At 37.1% G+C, this 21,116-nt stretch overlaps 1 protein-coding gene across 1 annotated transcript; it reads left to right on the forward strand.

The window, feature by feature from the left end:
- The first annotated feature begins 1,782 nt into the window (after nucleotides 1-1,782).
- Nucleotides 1,783-6,287, forward strand: LOC141677299 (26S proteasome non-ATPase regulatory subunit 11 homolog). The gene is made up of 2 exons (XM_074483167.1): nucleotides 1,783-1,940; nucleotides 4,798-6,287. The coding sequence occupies exon 2, from the start codon at nucleotides 4,815-4,817 to the stop codon at nucleotides 6,081-6,083; it is 1,269 nt and encodes a 422-aa protein (XP_074339268.1). The 5' UTR covers nucleotides 1,783-1,940; nucleotides 4,798-4,814; the 3' UTR covers nucleotides 6,084-6,287.
- Nucleotides 6,288-21,116: the final 14,829 nt, after the last annotated feature.

Genomic DNA, 21,116 nt, shown 5'->3' on the forward strand with positions numbered 1-21,116 from the left:
ATAAGTTCTAAGTCAATACTTAATGTTATAAAAGTTTAACCACAAGTGTCTCTTCTAACTCAAGTGATTGATGTGTTTAATTTGTAAATAGTTGACATATGTTCAATTCCTATCAACAACAACTATTTTTGATATTTATTAAAATACATGGGCAAAACAGTAATTTCGAATAAAATATTTTTCCAAAAACTTGATGTATAAGTTCTAAGTCAATACTTAATGTTAGAAAAGTTTAACACAAGTGTCTCTAGTTCAAGTGATTGGTGTGTTTAATTTGTAAAGAGTTGGCATAGGAAAACATAGGAAAACAATAATTTCGAATAAAATGTTTTCCCAAAAACTTGATGTATAAGTTCTAAGTCAATACTTAATGTTATAAAAGTTTAACCACAAGTGTCTCTAGCTCAAGTGATTGATTTGTTTAATTTGTAAATAGTTGTCATATGTTCGATTTCTATCAATAACAACTATTTTTGATATTTATTAAAATATATGGGCAAAATAGTAATTTTAAATAAAATATTTCCCCAAAAATCTAATGTTGCAGTATTATAAAGATAACAGATGTCAAACAAATTAAACCTTACTAGGGACATCTTATGCAGTTTGCTCTTATCATCTGAATAATCAAGGTAGGTTCTAATGACTAATCTGCATTGTAAATAATCAAGGTAGGCTCTAATGACTAATCTACATTATACTAAAATAAAGTATATTTATTTAATTTACTTTCATATTCTCTCTCTCTTATCTCTAGTAATTATCTCTTTTACTCATTTCTCATTCTCTTTCTTCCTCATATTTATATTCTTAAATTAATAATTTTCAATAATTCCTTTTCCTTCACTAATTTTATTTTATTCAAGATTAATTTTATTTACACAAATATTCATATTATTTTTTTGTATTTAATAAAAAGTTAATAATTAATATTTGTAATTTAGGTAATATTATTTTTTAAGTAAATATATTTATAATTTAATTCTATTCTCATTAATATGTATTAAAAATATTGCATTAACATATATTCAAATTAAATTATTTTAAAATTATTTTTATTTAAAATAATTAAAATATAACCGGACATATGTCGGGAATTATTCAAGTGACAAACATCTTAGAGAGCGTATAAGTTGGGCAATCAAAACCGAAGGGAAATGATATAAAGGTTTGAAGATTCATTCAGTTATTTTCCCTTCATTAATTTGCTGCATTGTGATATTAGAATATCATTTATAACCCGGTGAAAATTGTAAATTTCCTTTGAGGGTATTTGAAAATTTGCATTTAATGTCAAATAATAAGTTTAAGTATTTTAAATGGTACCTTAATTAAAATACACAATAAATATTATAATATAAACACATTCATGGAACTAAATTAGATACTGAGTAAATAATTAGATAGATTAAATTAGTACAAAATAATATTACATAAAAAAACCTGTACATATTAAAAGTAATCCACGACTTCTTTATATATATAAACTTGTAACGAACTTGCTGATAAAATATAACTAAACATATATAGTATAGCAGACCAGTCATGTTTATATAAATCGATCGATTTTTTTTTAAAAATTGATAAATTATTTAAAAATAGGTCAAAAATATTTATGCAATTTGATCTATTTTTAATAAATTACTGATAAATTATGTTATTTATAAAATTATAAAAATTGTACTATAAACAGTAAATTGGCATCTGAATTGAATAGTTTGAATTTGAGAAGGCGTACATACTTTGAAGTAGAAAAGTAAAAAGGATAATTGGGGAGGGGTAGGCAAACAGCAAACTTGTAGAAAAAGAAAAGAAAATTATATTAAAAAAAAATCAAAACGCCCGAGGAATAAAAACAAGCAACTGCTGCTACCACAGTACCACTACTCTCACCCAATTTGCTTTCTAATCTTCCGATCTATTCCCCCAATTATTCAAAGGTGCGTCCTCCTCCCCCCTCTTCTTTAATTAGGGCGTTTGTACATATATTTTTTGTGGTTTGAATATTGCTGCTCTACAAACCCTAGATTCTTTTTCTTTTTTCTTTTTCTTTTTAGCTTCTAATCAGTGCTTGTATGTGTACAAATGTTTGATCTGCATGTACTGTTTTTTTTTCAGTTTTTGTTGACTTTATTCTGGGCTTACTTATGTGTTAAGTCGAGGAGATTCGAATTTATTTCATCTGTAAATTAATATTTGTTTTAGTTGTTTCGAAATCAGATGGAGCCGAATTTGGGACCGTAACTGAATTAATAGGGCTTTTTTCTGACATTTTTCAAATTCAGGTGTCCGATTCATTTGTTTAGCTCTTAGATTGAGATGTGTACATTTTGTGACCTGAATTGTACCTTGTCTTGCACTTTTTATGCTCCAAATTATAAACTTCTTGTTGTTGTGTTCTTTTCCTACCGGAGTTTCTGTAAATTGAGTGTTCTTAGAGTTATATTAGTCGTTTGCCGTTAATGAACTTTTGATATATTATAGATTTGACTCATTTTGTAATGAAATTACTTCACTCAAATTGCAAACAAGTTAATAAATTTTCCTTAGAAAACGGTAGCTGATTTAACACAAATCTTATCAAAGTTGCTTGTTGATGTATCAACCCAGTTTCTTCCTATGGCCAGGGATGGATTTGTAGGGGGTTGGTGATGTTCTTTTTAACGACAAAAAGCCCTTAAATAATTCAAAAGGAAATAGATAGATTTAAACAACGTGTGGTAAATTGAGGTATAGTATTAAATGTGTGAGATGAAGTAAAATTGAGATACACAACTTGTTGTCACTACACACAGTCCATATAAGAGGTGGGTGTCCGACCATAAAATAAAAATAATACATAAGGTATTTATTAAGCTCTGGAAGACACGTGTAAACTGCAGAAATGGTTATGCCAGTTGAGAACCAAGATTGAAGTTTTCCTGGCACATAATTTACTTTTTAAGCTTTTACTAGTAATTTGTTTGTTGATAAAATTTATGGTTAGTTGGCTTTAGACTTTTTGTTTTTAGGTTGCTGATAATATTTGTAAGTTCTGTTTGTTATCAGTTATTGAGAGCAATAATCAGTTGTCCGGAACTGTCTTAACAGTTATAACTTATAGCATTCGTATTGCATTGATTTTTATTGTTAAGAGCATACTTGTAAAGACGTAAAGACGAGGCAAGACGACCCATAGGCGTCCGCCTAGACGGTCATTAGGCGGATTATACGTTTCACTCTATAAATTGGGTATATTTAATATATACATACATTATATGTTATAATAATAAAGATTTAGCCATTACATACACTACCAAAGAGTAAATACTATAATTACATATCACAGTACATACATAAATGTTATACCCAATGATATATGTTATTTGTTTGTAGTTTGTGAATACATATATATACGCATACGCTATGTTACCCGGACTCGGGTATGGGTGTCGGACACGGGTTCGTATCCAAGTGTCGGACTCGGCAATATTCTGAAAAATTTACATGTTTTTTGCCTAAAATAAGTGTCCAAGTGTCCATACCCATGTCCGAGTGTCGAGTGTCCGACACGGGTACTCGAAGCAAAATGAAGAGTCTGGGTAACTAAGCGCATACGCGTATACATGTATATATATGTATGTATCAAACATATAAGAAGAAAAATGAGAATAGTGCTTTATAGATCACTGCCAAGAGATGTTTGTCCGTGTCTTGCTGGTTAATTAGGGTCAAGTGTGACGGCTGTAGGTAGTTAGTCGTGTTTATAACGTAAATATGGGCTTGGTCAAAGATGTGTTTATAACTTAAATATGGGTTTGGTCAAAGATAGACTGGGCTACCCCATGTTAAAATAAGACGGACTTGGGCAGATTTGGACGAATTTAGATGTCGTCTAGCCGCTTAGGCGCCCCTATAAGTCTCCCACCCACTAAAAATGAAGACGGGTCGGACGCCTACCCATTTTTTACCGCCTAATCGCCTAGGCGACGCCTAGACAACGCCTAGGCGACGTCTTAACAACGCCTAGGCGACGTCTTAACAACGCCTAGGCGACGTCTTAACAACTATGGTTAAGAGCAACTTAGACCTGGAAATACTTTTTTCTAGCTACCCTATATTCTGTAATTTAATTGTTATAGATAAAAGTTCGATAGATAATTATTGTCAAGGTGCTACGCGGTGATAAAGTGTCTGGACAGTGGACTCCTAGGCACCATTAAGCAATGAGGCACTCACAAGCTGTTGTATTGTTTACTCTTTTAGAGACTATCTGATTATGAGATCCTCTCATTCCTACTCCATGATATTAGATACTGTACTTGGATCTTTAATGATGAATGAAAAAAGATGTCTACCACATATATTTTACAGATCAAGGAAACAGATACTTTTTAATCTGAAGGTAAATGCATCTGCAATGTTTTAATATTATAACTTAACTTTCTACGACTTGTAATCATGACATATCTAATTATTGATAACTTCCTTTGACTCCAAGGAAGTAAACATTGTAGAGTTTTAAGTTTATGCTATTAGCTTGACAATCATGAAAAATAGATTGAAAATTCCTCTTCCTTTTACTATAAAATTGTTAGCTTGGTAGTTTGGCTACTGATGAGGAGCAGAAGTGAAAAATAAGGAGAAATCTTTTATAAAGCATAAACTTGTAAACTTTTGAGGGGACATTTTTAATATTATTTACACTTTACTTCATATCACAAGTAAGCTTCACAGTAGAAATAAACCTTTAATATTTACTCGAGCTCGTGGAAATATCGTGTTCTTGATATTGATTACTTGGTTACACTTGTACAGACTTTCGAAAGGGATCCATGGCATCATATCTCCCGGCAACCAATGAATCCTTGGTTCAAGCTACAGAAGCCAAAGCTGCACCTGAAGCCATTGCGATTCTCTACCGCGTACTTGATGACCCTTCATCAACTTCTGAAGCTCTAAGAATCAAAGAACAGGCAGTTTCTAATCTTTCAGATCTTCTTAGAGAACAAAGTAGGGCAGAAGAACTGCGGAACCTTCTCACTCAGTTGAGGCCATTCTTTGCCAAGATCCCCAAGGCCAAAACTGCCAAAATTGTTCGTGGAATTGTCGATACTGTAGCTAAAATACCTGGTACATCTGATCTTCAGGTCTCCCTTTGCAAAGAAATAGTTGAGTGGACCCGTGCTGAGAAGCGTACGTTCCTTCGTCAACGGATTGAGGCAAGGCTTGCAGCTCTTTTGATGGAAAGCAAGGAGTATTCGGAGGCACTAAACCTTCTCTCAGGTCTGATCAAAGAGGTAAGAAGGTTGGATGACAAACTACTGCTCGTGGAGATAGACCTGTTGGAGAGTAAACTCCATTTCTCTTTGAGAAACCTTCCCAAAGCAAAGGCTGCCCTTACAGCTGCAAGAACAGCTGCCAATGCAATTTATGTGCCACCAGCTCAACAGGGAGTTATAGATTTGCAGAGCGGGATCCTTCATGCAGAAGAGAAGGACTATAAAACTGCTTACAGCTATTTCTTTGAAGCTTTTGAAGCTTTTAATGCACTTGAAGACCCTCAGGCTGTTTATAGTCTCAAGTATATGCTTCTGTGCAAAATCATGGTCAATCAGGCTGATGATGTAGCTGGAATAATATCATCACAAAAGGTAGGATTGCACTATCAGGGCCCAGAACTTGATGCAATGAAAGCTGTTGCTGATGCTCATTCAAAGCGCTCCCTTAAGCTCTTTGAGTCCGCTCTTCGAGATTTCAAGGCACAGCTAGAGGAAGATCCAATTGTACATAGGCACCTATCCTCCCTGTATGACACTTTACTGGAGCAGAACCTTTGCAGGTTGATTGAGCCTTTTTCAAGGGTCGAGATCGCTCATATTGCTGAGTTAATTGAATTGCCTGAAGAGCATGTTGAGAAGAAATTGTCGCAGATGATCCTTGATAAGAAGTTTGCAGGTACCTTAGACCAGGGTGCTGGATGCCTTGTGATTTTTGACGACCCCAAGTCAGATGCAATTTACCCTGCAACATTAGAAACCATTTCTAATGTGGGCAAGGTTGTTGATAGCCTCTTTACGAGGTCTGCCAAAATTATGGCTTAAATGTACTGGTTTATGAAATACTTTCATGCCATGGTGGTTTAGTTTCTCATTTGTGCAACATTGTCTTGCTCAAATGTAACTCCCAGTTGTTTCTTATAATGTTGCTCTAGGACACTGAGTTTACTTTCATTTCTTTGAATTTTCGGACCAAATTTGGCATGTTCATCTTAGAAAGTTCAATGCTAATGCTATGTTATCTGTTCACTGTGTCACTTGCATGAATATATAATGGAACACCTTTGTGATTGGCTTAGAAAGCAGTGTTTTTAGTCCTTAAGGGGTTATTTGGTGAAGTCGGTATCGGTTTGGAATCATTAGAATACGCAAAAAAGAAAATCATTGAGAACCGCCACATGGAGTGATGTTTGGTTAAGGATCAAAAAATCTTGTCTGTAGATGTTGATATACCATTTTTGGAACTCTTTCTTCATCTGTATTATGTTTTTAAAACCAATATATAAGTGTGCCATAATGTAGAAGTGGATAATGTAAAGGAAACGGAAATGGAACTTATTTAATACTATTATATTACACATCGAATGATTAGTAACTCAGCAAGAATCCACTGAAAAGAGCAACAGGAAGCAAATAGTTCCAATAGCATAGGACGCAATAATCTAATACTGACAATAGGATTCAATGAAATAATACAGTTCTGCTATGTTAGACATTTTTACATCAACCAGGGCACTACCAATTCCATGGTCAGACTTCTTAAGAGCTCCGATTACTCTCTCGAATAGTCTCTCTATTGCATTCCCAGAAAAAAACGCCAAGAAAACCATCAAACTCCTTCCCAGAGAGCACTTCCATCTACAGTAGTCCATTACTGCCACTTCCAACGTGATCATCTCCACTTTAGCTATCACGTGTTTCATGACCATAGCTGCATTACATTTGTATATTCAGACAAAACATTATAAAGTACGGAAGTAATGAACGAAATGAAGTTTGATAATCAACATAATAGCTTCATAAGAATGGCCTTGTAGGCACTTCTAATCTTTTTTTATTTTTTTGCAAAACTACTAGGTGGTTCCAATTACATCTTTATCATCCTCGAGCAACCCAGAATAGTACATTACATTTGTGCCAAATGATATGTTACCGATATATACTGGATGTACCAAATATCAAGCATGTACCAAATCTGTAATTTCATAAAGGAAAATCGCAAAAACTTCCAAAGGCAACTTCAAGATATTTTAGAAAAAATTAGGAAAAATAACAAAACAAGGCCCGAGGCCTAAAGCTTCCACATTATTGAGGAACACTTATACTAAAGGTAAATCTAGATGTTGCACCATTATTTGCAGCAAACAAACTGCATCTACTTCATTTACAAAGTATGAGAACTAAAGTTGGACCATAATTCAAGGATCTTAATGTGGCCTTTGTCTGATATCGCAAAACAGATGTCCAAAAATAAATTGTAAATGAACAAAAAATTTAGCTCTAAACAAATAATTGTAAATGAACATAAATATCCACCTAAAAAATTATAGCTCTTAAACAAGTTGAAATCAATTCAACAAGAATATAAGCCACTTCACTATGTTTCATTAAACTCATAAACAAGTTTAATAATAAAACAAAGCATTAATACTTTTCATGTTCCCAAACATCTAATGATAAGGAGAATAATAGTTTCAAATTCCAAAACATCTATTGATTAAAGAGAAAGATAGGGCAATAGCTAAATGAAAGTTAACTTAGACAAAGCTTACAAACTATTAATGGTTCTCCAGTTACAAAGTACTCATAAGAATGCACAAAATCTCAGAATGGACTTTTCTAAAAAAAAAATCGCAGCATGAACTAAAGGAAAGAGCATTTCAACTCACAATTACAAAGAAGTAGAACTGGCATCTAACGTACTGATAATTTTTAAAAAATGGGAATAAACACGTACTCAGTTTAAGTTGCGAGTGAGCGGTAAAAACTGATCAACCTCTTAATGAATTGATTAATCGTCGGGGACTTCTGTAGCCTGAACCAGGTGCATAACGAGTTTGGGTTGGAAAATGAACAGACTTCGTGCCTTCAAGGAATACCAAACTAGGCGTATATCTAAAACAGCTTATTACGACGTGAGTCGTAGAAATTAATTACTGACAAGACGCTTAAGTTTATCTGTTTCGTGGTCATAACAAGGAAACATGCCATTGTCATGATATACAATCTCACCGCCATATTTCAATCCCTGTGTAAGTGACACGTACCAGTTTTGTGTCTGAAAATCGATTGGTCCAATAATATACATCTTCTCTGATGGCTCCGTTCCTTCCTCGGGTCCTCTCCTCCCCTATGTTATATTGTTATATTGGGAACGTTGTGGACGTCTGTGAAGGGTCAACGTACGTGTCCCCGAATCTGGATCGTTGGAAGGTTCCAGATCCGGGCAACCTGGACGGTAGGGGTATCATCCTTCCTCTATTGTTATCTGAGCCCTTGACTCTTTTTATTGTGCTTTTATTGGGCTTATATCAAACATAACCTATCATTTACATCTCACTCCCCTATACGGGTCTCCCGGATGGGGTAGGTTTTGTTTGTTGTGTAGTCTTTTTGATTTGTGCTCAAGGTGGGGTTTTTTAAATTACTTAGAATAAAAACTTAGGATTTTTCTTTGATTTGTAGCCCTACTCCGGGGTCTTATGAATATGAGATGTCGGGGTTGACTTGACTAGTCTTTTTTGATTTGTGTTTAAGGTGGGGTTCCTTGAATTACTCCGAAGAAAAACTTGGGGTTTTTTAGCCCCTAACTCCGGGGTCTTATGAATATGAAAGGCCGAAGTTGACTTGGTTAGTCTTTTTTGATTTATGTTCAAGGCGGGGTTCCTTGAATTACTTAGAAAAGAAAGAAAAAAAAAACTCGGGTTTTTCTTTGATTTGTAGCCCCCTACTCCGAGGTCTTATGAATATGAGATGTCGGGGTTGACTTGACTAGTATTTTTTGATTTGTGTTCAAGGTGGGGTTCCTTGAATTACTTAGAAGAAAAACTTAGGGTTTTTCTTTGATTTGTAGCCCCCTACTCCGGGGTCTTATGAATATGAGATACCGGGGTTGACTTGGCTAGTCTTTTTTGATTTGTGTTTAAAGTGGGGTTCCTTGAATTACTTAAAAGAAAAACTTGAGTTTTTTTAACCCCCAACTCCTGGGTCTTATGAATATAAAAAGGCCGGAGTTGACTTGGTTAGTCTTTTTTGATTTATGTTCAAGGCGGGGTTCCTTGATTTACTTAGAAAAGAAAGAAAAAAACTCGGGGTTTTCTTTGATTTGTAGCCCCCTACTCTGAGGTCTTATGAATATGAGATGCCGAGGTTGACTGTTGAGTGGCATTTCTGACACTTTATAATGCTCTAATATTTTGAATTGATGAATTTGTACTCAAGTTATTAATTGTTTTAATGTGTTTTCTAGTGTTTTTGCATTTCAGGCATTATTCTGTGAATCAGGTGAATTAGCATTGTTTTGGTGCTAATTTGGAGTCAAGGTGGTGTTGGAATAAAAGCTCGTGCAATGCTGACTCGAAGCAGCAAGGAAAAAGATGAAATTTGAGTTTTTCCCAGAAGGACGGCGCGCCCGCGCTGTGATAGCGTGCGGCCGCGCCAGGATTCCAAAATTACAGCGCGCCCGCGCTGTGATAGCGCACGGCCGCGCCGGTGCGGAAAATATGAATCCTGATTCTAAATCGATTCTAAGTGGGGAGACTTCCAGATTGCAAAGGGCTGCTATATATATATATATTCAAATAAGAACGTTTTTATAGGAGAGACATACCGGAGCGCAAGGAGAGCCGTAAGAAGACCGTTTTAGCACAATTCAACGAAGGCGAAGAAGATCTTGTTTGTACTTGTAAATCTTTGTTTTAAGTTGTATTTGGATGCTAGTTTTCTTACTTGTGAACCTTTACTCTTGTTTGTACTTGGTTTTATTTATTCGTTATAAAGACTACGTTTGTTATACCATGCTTTCATCGGAACCCACGTTGATGATGAGTCCGATCATGGGCTAATCGTTATCGTGGGGTTCTAGCGGATTTATTTATGGATTTCTTTAGCTAAATTGTTTCGATAGCTTAGTATGTGATGATTGATTGATATCCTAGTATTGGTTGTGCGTATTCGTCTTATGAGTGTCGCGAACTTATAAGATAGTGTGTTAATTCTTAATGAAGCGACAGTGAATTTAAGGATTTAGAACTTGCCATACTAGCATAGGTTCATGTGTTATTGCTATGCATGATTAGTAGGTAATTTTACCCATCTTACTTGCCCTATGTAATCAAGATAGATAACTTGTGCTTAAACCGTTATGTTGTCAAATTCTATAGACATATAGGGTCTTAATATAATTGGTGTCTATTCAGCTTCTATATCTAATGTGGATGTCTGGTAGTATGGTACTCGTGCAACGAAAGTTGGCGTTTATCAGTTTCATGTTGTCTGATTAGTGTCATCACCATTGCATGCTAAGGTTGAGAATAATAAGGCTATTGAATGAAGTATTTAATGAAGTTAGAATCCCATGTTTGTCATATATATTAATTCAGTCAATCTTAATTTCGTAGTTATAATAGTTAGCGTAATTCTTAGTTATGAACAACCTCAATTTGTTATCGTCTTAGCATTGAATAATAACCATACATTGTTGCTTAAGTGCGTGAATTAATTAGTTAACCAATACAGTCTCTGTGGGAACGAACTAGAAAAGATTCTATACTACTTTCTATAATGGATTGGGTGCTACTTCTAGACCCATGCTTGATGCAGCATCAGGAGGAGCCTTGTGGGCTAAAAGCTACGATGAAGCTTATGAACTTATTGAACTGATGGCTGCTAATGAGTACCAGAATCCTTCCCAGAGGCTAACTCCGGGAAAAGTAGTAGGAATTCTGGAGTTGGACGCAACAACTGCTATCGCTGCCCAACTTAAGGCTTTGACGATAAAGGTGGACACTTTGGCTAATTATGGAGTTTATCAAATCGCTAGTGTCTGTGAGCTTTGTGCTGGTGCCCATGAGACTGGTCAGTGCACAATTTCTAGTGAATCAGCTCAGTTTGTGAGCAACTTCCAGCGATCACAGCAACCAGTTCCAGCCACCTATTATCCCAACAACCGCAATCATCCTAATTTCAGTTGGAGTAACACTCAGAACGGTTCAACAGCCTTATCAACAGTATCCAGCTAAGCATTACAACCCCCCTGGTTTTCAGCAACCGCAATATGCACCAAGACAACAACTCCAGCTGCAACAAGTCAATGAAAAATCTGAATTAGAGGAGTTGAAGCTTATGTGCAAGAGTCAAGCCGTTTCTATCAAGACATTGGAAAATCAAATTGGGAAAATTGCCAATGCCTTGCTAAATCGTCAGCCTGATATACTACCCAGTGATACTGAAGTGCCAGGAAAGAGGGAAGCTAAGGAGCAGGTAAAGGCAATCACTTTGAGGTCTGGAAAGGTTGGGAATCCCGAACAAACTCAAGTGTTGACTGAAGAAGCCGAGGCTGAGAAAGAAGTAGAGCAGCAGGAAGTAGAAGTGGAACCAAGGAAGACTACTGTTGAGCACACTCCTCTTGAGGGTAATACTGGGGAGAAACAGATCTATCCTCCACCGTCTTTTCCTAAGCGGCTACAGAAGAAGAAGCTGGAAAAGCAATTTGAGAAGTTTCTGGAGGTGTTCAAGAAACTTCATATCAACATACCTTTCGCTGAGGCTCTTAAGCAGATGCCTAGTTATGCAAAGTTTATGAAAGGTATTCTCTCTCAAAAGGTGAATCTAGATGATTTAGAGACAGGTGCTCTCACAGAGGAATGTAGTGCTGTGCTGCATCAGAAGTTGCCTCCGAAGCTTAAAGATCTAGGAGGCTTCACTATTCCGTGTACTATTGGAAAAATGTCTTTTGACAGATGCTTATGTGACTTGGGAGCTAGCATCATTCTGATGCCTTTGTCAATCTTCAAGCAGTTGGACTTTCCTGATCCAAAACTGACTTATATGACCTTGTAGTTGGCCGACCGTTCTATTACATATCCGCGAGGTATTGTGGAGGATGTCTTGGTCAAGGTTGATAAACTCATCTTCCCTGCTGATTTCGTCATTCTTGATTTCGAGGAGGATAAGAAGATTCACATAATCTTAGGGAGACCTTTCTTGGCGACTGGCCGAACCTTGATAGATGTGTAGAAGGGTAAGCTCACAATGCGAGTTCTGGATCAGGATGTGACTTTTAATGTGTTCAATGCTATAAAATTTCTTACTGATAATGAGGAGTTCTTAAAAGTGGAGTTGGTCGATTCGGTGGTCACATCGGAACTTGATCAATTGCTAAGGTTCGATGCCTTAGAAAAAGCCTTGTTGGGGAATTCTGATAGTGAAGATGATGAAGGTGAAGAACAATTACAGTATTTGAATGCTTCTCCCTGGAAGATGAAGATAGATATGCCTTTTGAATCTTTTGGAATGGAGGAATTGAACAAAGCTCCTAAACGCCTCAAGCCATCTATTGAGGAAGCTCCCACTCTTGAGTTTAAGCCTTTACCTGAGCATTTGAGGTATGCGTTTTTAGGTGATGCATCTACTCTGCCTGTTATTATTGCATCTGACCTTTTAGGTAGTGATGAGGAAAAGCTTTTGAGGATTCTGAGAGATTTCAAATCGGCAATTGGATGGACTATAACATATATCAAGGGAATCAACCCTTCTTACTGCATGAATAAAATTCTGCTAAAGGAAGGTAGCAAGCCTACAGTCGAGCAGCAAAGAAGACTCAATCCAATCATGAAGGAGGTAGTGAAGAAGGAAATTCTTAAGTGGCTAGATGCAGGGATCATCAACCCTATTTCTGACAGTTCATGGGTAAGCCCGGTTCAATGTGTGCCAAAGAAAGGTGGTATTACTGTGGTAGAAAATGAGAAGAATGAGCTTATTCTTACTAGAACAGTCACGGGGTGGAGAGTTTGCATGGACTACAGGAAGTTGAACAAAGCCACTAGAAAGAATCACTTCCCTTTGCCCTTCATTGATCAGATGCTTGACAGGTTGGCCGGTCATGAGTACTATTGTCATCTGGATGGTTATTCAGGTTACAATCAGATTTGTATCGCTCCAAAAGATCAGGAGAAAACTACCTTCACTTGTCCATATGGTACTTTCACCTTCAGACGAGTTTCTTTTGGTCTGTGTGGTACACCAGCCACATTTCAGAGATGCATGATGGCCATCTTTTCTGATATGATTGGCCAGATTGTGGAGGTGTTCATGGAAGACTTCTCAGTCTTTGGCGATTCTTTTGATGAATGCTTATAAAATCTTGGACACGTTCTCAAGAAGTGCGTTGAGACCAATCTGGTTTGGGAGAAATGTCACTTTATGGTGCGCAGTGCATTATTCTCGGGCACAAGGTTTCTAGTAAAGGTCTAGAGGTGGACAAGGCCAAGGCGGGGGTCATTGAGAATCTTCTTCCACCTAATTCTGTTAAGGGAATTCGCAGTTTTCTTGGTCATGCAGGTTTCTACAGGCATTTTATTAAAGACTTCTCAAAATTTTCAAAGCCATTGTGCAGTTTGCTAGAGAAAGATGTTCCTTTCAAGTTTGATGACGAGTGCCTTGCAGCTTTTGAGACATTGAAGAAGCGTTTAATCACGGCACTGGTCATAACTGCACCTGATTGGAATGAACCTTTTGAGATGATGTGTGATGCAAATGACTATGCAGTTAGAGCAGTTCTTGGGCAAAGGAAGAACACCATATTTCATGTGGTCTACTACGCTAGTAAGACCCTAAATGGTGCTCAACTGAATTATACTACTACGGAGAAAGAACTTTTGGCTATTGTCTATGGTTTTGAGAAATTTCGATCTTATCTAATTGGGACTAAGGTGACAGTTTTCACTGATCACACTGCAATTCGATATCTAGTCTCAAAAAAGGACTCGAAGCCTAGATTGATTAGATGGGTTCTTTTGCTTCAAGAATTTGAACTAGATATCAAGGACAAAAAGGGGACTGAAAATCACGTCGCTGATCATCTCTCGCATTTAGAGAATCCTAATGCTACTTCATTGGATAAGACATTGATAAATGAATCTTTTCCCGATGAGCAACTGTTTGGAGTGCAAGAAGAAGAACCGTGGTTCGCAGACATTGTGAATTACCTTGTGAGTAATATCATGCCTCCCGACTTATCTTATGCTCAAAGGAAGAAGTTTCTACATGAAGTGAAATGGTATATGTGGGATGAGCCATTTCTTTTTTGTCAAGGTACTGACGAAATCATTAGGAGATGTATTTCTTACATCGAAACGGGAGGGATCTTGCGAGATTGCCATTCAACGGTTTATGGAGGACATTATGGTGGAGAAAAGATAGCAGCTCGTGTTCTTCAAGCAGGTTTCTTTTGGCCGACATTGTTTAAAGATGCTCACCAGTTCATTTTGAAATATGATTGATGTCAATGTGTGGGTAATATGTCTAAGAGGTATGAGATGCCTCTTAATGTGCTTCTCAAGGTTGAGGTCTTCGATGTTTGGGGAATTGAATTCATGGGGCCATTTGTCTCATCTTGTAACAATCAGTATATCTTGTTGGCAGTTGATTACGTGTCAAAATGGGTTAAAGTTAAGGCGTTGCCAACGAACGATGCGAAAATGGTGCTTAATTTTCATCACAAGCAGCTATTCATAAGGTTTGGAATTCCAAGTTTCATAATCAGTGATGAGGGGTCGTATTTTTGCAATCGCAAGTTCACTGCTATGATGAAAAGGTATAATGTGAATCATCGCATTGCTACGGCTTATCATCATCAGACAAATGGTTAAGCTGAGGTGTCTAACAGAGAGATCAAGCGCATTTTAGAGAAGGTTGTGTGTCCATTAAGGAAAGATTGGTCTTTGAAGATTGATGAAGCTATTTGGGCTTATAGAACAACATATAAGACTTCATTGGGAATGTCGCCGTTTCAGTTGGTTTATGGTAAGGGGTGTCATTTGCCTGTGGAGCTCGAGCATAAGGCATATTGGGCTTTGAAGAAGTTGAATCTGGACTTGGATGTGGCTGGAAAGAAGAGGATGCTTCAATTGAATGAACTCGATGAGTTTCGACTTCAAGCTTATGAGAACAACAAAATGTATAAGGAGAAAGTCAAGAGGTGGCACGATCAGGGTTTAGTGCTCAAATCATTTGTGCCAGGGCAACAAGTTCTTTTGTTCAACTCTTGTCTCCGTATTTTTCCCGGAAAGTTGAAGTCAAGATGGTCAGGGCCGTTTATTGTCAAAACTGTGTTTCCACATGGAGAGGTGGAATTTTTTGAGAATGATCCGGGCCAGGAATTTAAGGTAAATAGTCAGAGGTTGAAGCATTACTATGGTGACACGACAAACCGCGAGGTGGTTAGTGCCGTTCTATTGTCCGTTTGATCTCGAGATTCTACGTCTAGCTAGCGACGTAAAAGAAGCGCTTCTTGGGAGGCAACTCAAGTTTGTTGTACATTAGTAAGTAGAGGAAGCAAAAAGAAAGGAGAAAAGCACAAAAAAAATCAGAAAAAAAAATTCAGGGCTCACTTCAGAAGCTTGGCGCGCCCGCGCTGTCCTAGCGCACGGCCGCGCTGATTTCACAGCAATACGACGCGCCCGCGCTGCCGATTTGGCAAAAGTAGCGCGCGCCCATGCTGTCTCAGTGCGCGGCCGGGTCGGGTCCCGACTCAGAAAAAAATAAAAGGTAGTTAAAGGGAAAAATGGGAATTTTGTCCCAAAATCAATTCCCAGCCGAATTTTACTCCACCACATCCCATAATTCCCTCTCCAAATCAAACCCATTACTCCCATTATTCCCATAATCAAATCCTACTTCTATTCCATATATAATTCTCTTTTCACCACCTATATATACATACATCTCATACACAACTTCTTCACCAATTCACAAATTCTCAAACACAAATTCTCTCTCAAACACAACTCTTATTCTCTCTACTCACTTCCAATGGCACCCAAGAGACAAAGAACTCAAGTCGATAGCAGCATCACCGATTTATCAAGTGTGGGTGGTGTGAGTATAATAGGCTTCTTTCGAAGCCGATCATCAAGGAACGGGGTTTTCTGCCATCAGGGAAGGATGGTCAGCTGTTGGAGATGATTCAGGAGATGGGTTGGGTTTCTTTTTTTGAGGAACCCGCTGTTGTGTCTATGAGTGTTGTGCGAGAGTTTTATGCTAATGTGAGGGCGGAGAAGAATGGTTTCACGGTGGTTAGGGGGATGAAGGTGGAGTATAGTGTTGGAGCGATAAGGAGGGTAATTAATCAGCCCACGAAAAAACCGGTCAAGCCATTTAGAATGATAAGACTCCGGAGGATTTTGACTTGGATTTGATTGTTGCTACTCTATTTGTGCCTAAGACTCAGTGGAAATTCAAGAGGAGCACAACTGATTATGCCACATTCCCTGCTTCTTGTATGAACAGATTTGCCCGTGCTTGGAATGCCTTTATTTGTGCTAATATTCTGCCATCGTCTCATATGCATGAGGTGATGGTAGAGGGAGCACGTTTATTATGGGGTATTCTGAAGGGTGATTATGTGGACATTAGTAGGATTATTCACCGTGGTATTCTGCGATTTTTGAGAGGGAGCACTACAGGTTCTATACCCTACACATCCATAGTGACGAGGTTGTATGTGGCAGCTCGTGTTCGTTGGGTCACACATGAACAACTTCAGCTCCCTAGTGCTGCCATTGATAGTTTGATTATATTGCACATGATGGGGTGGTATGGGTGTAAGCCCGATCCTAAGGGGTTGGGTTATTCATTTGATATGCTTCCAGGCAAGCGGCCCTATGATCAGTATTAAGCTGGTGGTTCCAAGTTTGCACGTGAAGCGGGTTAGAGAGCTCAATTGGGTGAGGAGATAGAGTCGTCACAGTTGAAGGAATCGTCGAAGAAGAGCATGACGTAATACAGGCGTCTGGCACGGAGGATGGATGCGATGTATGACATCCATAACAGGTTCACACATGATCTCACCCAGGCACTTGGGACAGCTTTTAGAGCCACCGGAGTTGATATCCGGTGGCCAGTTTTTGGTGAGGATTCCGTGTATCCACCTCCGGACACACCCGACACTCCACCCGCTGAGGGTGAGGATTCTGATTCTGATTAGGTATGCCTGATTCCTTACTAATACCTTCACTGAGGATAATGAATATTTTAAGTTTAAGGGTAGTAGTTGAAGGAAAATGTTTTTGTGTGTGTCTCATATAGTTTGCAAATTAATGATAGTTTAGTTCATATAGTTTACATATTTTGTCATATAGTTTTTTTTTTATTTATTTTTGGTAGTTTTATGTTATTTTGTTCATATAGTTTTCATGCATTTGCATTATAACATGATCCCTGAGATGATTTTTCCAGTTGACTTGTGATATTGATGCTAGTGTAGTGATGTCGTATTTTGAGATGTTAAGTCGTATTAAGTTGATTTGCATGCTAGAGATACTTGTATTTCACTAAATCTTATAGGTTGCTAGAGTGCTAGATCATAGTCATGGTTTGTTGTTTTGTCGATGTTTAATCGCTTGTTTATATTTAGAATTTAGGATATTCTCTTAATAATAAAAGACATGGATATTTATAAATTGGAGGAAATTGGAGTTCATTGCTAGTTGTGTGGCTAGGTGTCAAATGGCTAGTAGTCGGCTCATATTTATATGAGTAGTCTAGGGTTGGAAGAGATGGAGCGAAACACACTCATTCAGAAATTCGTAGAAAAAAAATAAAAAAAAGAAAAAAAAGAAAAAAAAGAAAAAGAAATGAATAAGTGTTATGTATAATTGATCACGAGTGGGCTCTTTAGTACTCGAGTTATTAAGTTCTTAGGGGACTTTGTGCCTAGTGACCTAAAGCTTTTATAGTCTGGGATCCGCTAACCTAACGCTCGCTATATGGGTACTATTGTATAAGTCTTTTGTGGACCTCACTCATTGCACGATCAAATAAGCATACTTGTGTTATTTTATTGTGAATAAAAGCATGAATCTATGTTAACCTCTGATATAAAATTGAAGTGTTATAAGTTATTTTGAGTCTAGCTTTTATTCTGTTTATAAACTTGTGATTGTCTTGATAAGTAGTGAGTCATGATTGTCGATCTAGTTGCGATAGTATATCTGTAAGCATCTGCACACACGCACATCTCTAGTTTGTAAGTTGATTTGCATGATTTAATTGATCTTTATGCAATTAACTGCATTTGTTGATATGTTGCTTGTCGATTGGTTTAGTTATTCTATTGGGATCGTTGCATTCATATTAGTTGCATTCATGCATTTTTATTTTCTTGTTCTTTGAGTCTGTTTATGCTTGATCGATTCAAGTTTGGGGGTATGTTGAGTGGCATTTATGACACTTTATAATGCTTTAATAAGCTTTGAATTGATGTATTTGTACTCAAGTTGTTAAGTGTTTTAATGTATTTTCTAGTATTTTTGTATTTCAGGTATTAATCTGTGAATTAGGTGAATTAGCATTATTTTGGTGCTAATTTGGTGTCAAGGTGGTGTTGGAATAAAAGCTCGTGGAAAGCCGACTCGAAGCAGCAAGGGAAAAGATGAAATCTGAGTTTTTCCCAGAAGGACGGCGCACCTGCACTGTGATAGCGCGCGGCCGCGCCAGGATTCCAGAATGACAGCGCGCCCGCGTTGTGATAGCGCGCGCCCGCGCTGGTGCGGAAAATATGAATCATGATTCTAATTCAATTCTAAGTGGGGAGACTTTCAGATTGCAAAGGGCTGCTATATATATATATTCAAATAAGAATGTTTTCATAGGAGAGACATACCAGAGCGCAAGGAGAGTCGTAAGAAAACCGTTTTAGCACAATTCAATGAAGGCGAAGAAGATCTTGTTTTTACTTATGAATCTTTGTTTTAAGTTGTATTTGGATGCTAGTTTTCTTACTTGTGAACCTTTACTCTTGTTTGTACTTGGTTTTATTTATTCGTTATAAAGACTGCGTTTGTTATACCATACTTTCATCGCAACCCGCATTGATGATGAGTCCGATCATGGGTTAGTCGTTATCGTGGGGTTCTAGCGGATTTATTTATGGATTTCTTTAGTTAAATTGTTTCGATACCTTAGTATGTGGTGATTGATTGATATCCTAGTATTGGTTGTGCATATTCGTCTTATGAGCGTCGCGAACTTATAAGATAGTGTGTTAATTCTTAATGAAGCGACAGTGAATTTAAGGATTTAGAACTTGCCATGCTAGCATAGGTTCATGTGTTATTGCTATGCATGATTCGTAGGTAATTTTACCCATCTTACTTGTCATATGTAATCAAGATAGATAACTTGTGCTTAAACCGTTATGTTGTCAAATTCTATAGACATATAGGGTCTCAATATAATTGGTATCTATTCAGCTTCTATCTCTTTTGTGGATGTCTGGTAGTATGGTACTCGTGCAACGAAAGTTGGAGTTTATCAGTTTCGTGTTGTCTGATTAGTGTCATCACTATTGCATGCTAAGGTTGAGAACAATAAGGCCATTGAATGAAGTATTTAATGAAGTTAGAATCCCATGTTTGTCATATATATTAATTCAGTCAATCTTAATTTCGTAGTTATAATAGTTAGCGTAATTCTTAGTTATAAACAACCTCAATTTGTTATCGTCTTAGCATTGAATAATAACCATACATTATTGCTTAAGTGTGTGAATTAATTAGTTAACCAATACAATCTCTGTGGGAACGAACTAGAAAAGATTCTATACTACTTGCGAACTCGTATACTTGCGTGTATTATTAGTGCGTGTTTAGCGACTAACATTGACTTGGTTAGTCTTTTTTGATTTATTTTCATGGTAGGGTTCCTTGAATTACTTAGAAAAACTTGGGGTTTTTCTTTGATTTGTAGCCCCTAACTCTGGGGTCTTATGAATATGGGACACCGGGGTTAACTTGATTAGCCTTTTTGGTTTGAATTCAGAGTTTTTAGGGAAATGATGGATGGATGGATAAGGACGGGTTATCCTTGATTTGACTGGACTCTGAAAATTTTTGGCGGATTATCCGGGGTGTCAGGAATTTGTTGGAATTCGAATATGTTTGAATTATGTATATTTATATATATCTGTGTGTGTGTATTTTTGTGTATAACTCATCACTTTCCTCCCCTTTTTCTTTCTGAAATGATGTGCCTCACCAGGATTACCGTGTGGTAATTTTAGTATTGACAACATGGTAATAACTGATGTGGCTGTTATTTCTCAAGGCGAATGAGGGGGTGGCACGTGGCCATAGTGTCTGTCCCCATTAATAAAAAATCGTTCACCTTTTTACTCCTTCTAACTCCCCTATAAATAGTTTCCCCCTCTTCTTCTTTTTTCTTTTACACCAACACATAGTCGAGAGCAAAGAAAAAGATACCTTTCCTGAGTTTTTGATGTTTTTACCAAGGATTTTAAGCTTTTTCTTATTGAGGCTTCTTCATCATCTTCTGTTTCTTGTAAGTTCTCCATTTCTGCTTTGTTTTTCTTTGTTTTTGTATTGGCATGTTGTCAATTTTGTTAAAATAGTATCATTGTTCTTTGGTTTTTCTCTCGAGTTTTTTCAAACCTTTGGATTTTGAACTTGTATTTGTATGATTGTAAGGATGTATAGATTTTTGATTGTGGTTTGGTGCTTGATGTGTACAACAAATGGCTAGTTTTTCTTGATTTGTATGCAAAAAATGAGTTTTTTGTTGTTTGAAAAATTGGATTGACCTCGAGGATGGTCTTTGGTGTTCTTGGCTTATATGTTTTTGGTGTAGATCTGTTTTTGATGTTTGCTTTTCATAAAAAAATGTTTCTGAGTTTCTTTTATTTTTGTGTTTTGGGTTCGGTTGTGGCATTGACTCTGGGTTATATATATATATAAATACATATATATATATTATAGTATATGCAAGGTAGAAGATTTAAATAACTTGCTAACCTTAGAAATCATAATCCGGATAGACCCGAATTCATAGGTGACATATAAT

The sequence above is a fragment of the Apium graveolens genome, chromosome 8, assembly GCF_009905375.1.
Source record: "Apium graveolens cultivar Ventura chromosome 8, ASM990537v1, whole genome shotgun sequence".
NCBI lineage: Eukaryota > Viridiplantae > Streptophyta > Magnoliopsida > Apiales > Apiaceae > Apium > Apium graveolens.

Bases quoted from the DNA above. Each gene is read 5' to 3' on its own strand.
- LOC141677299 (XM_074483167.1), top strand. From the start codon at position 4,815: ATGGCATCATATCTCCCGGCAACCAATGAATCCTTGGTTCAAGCTACA.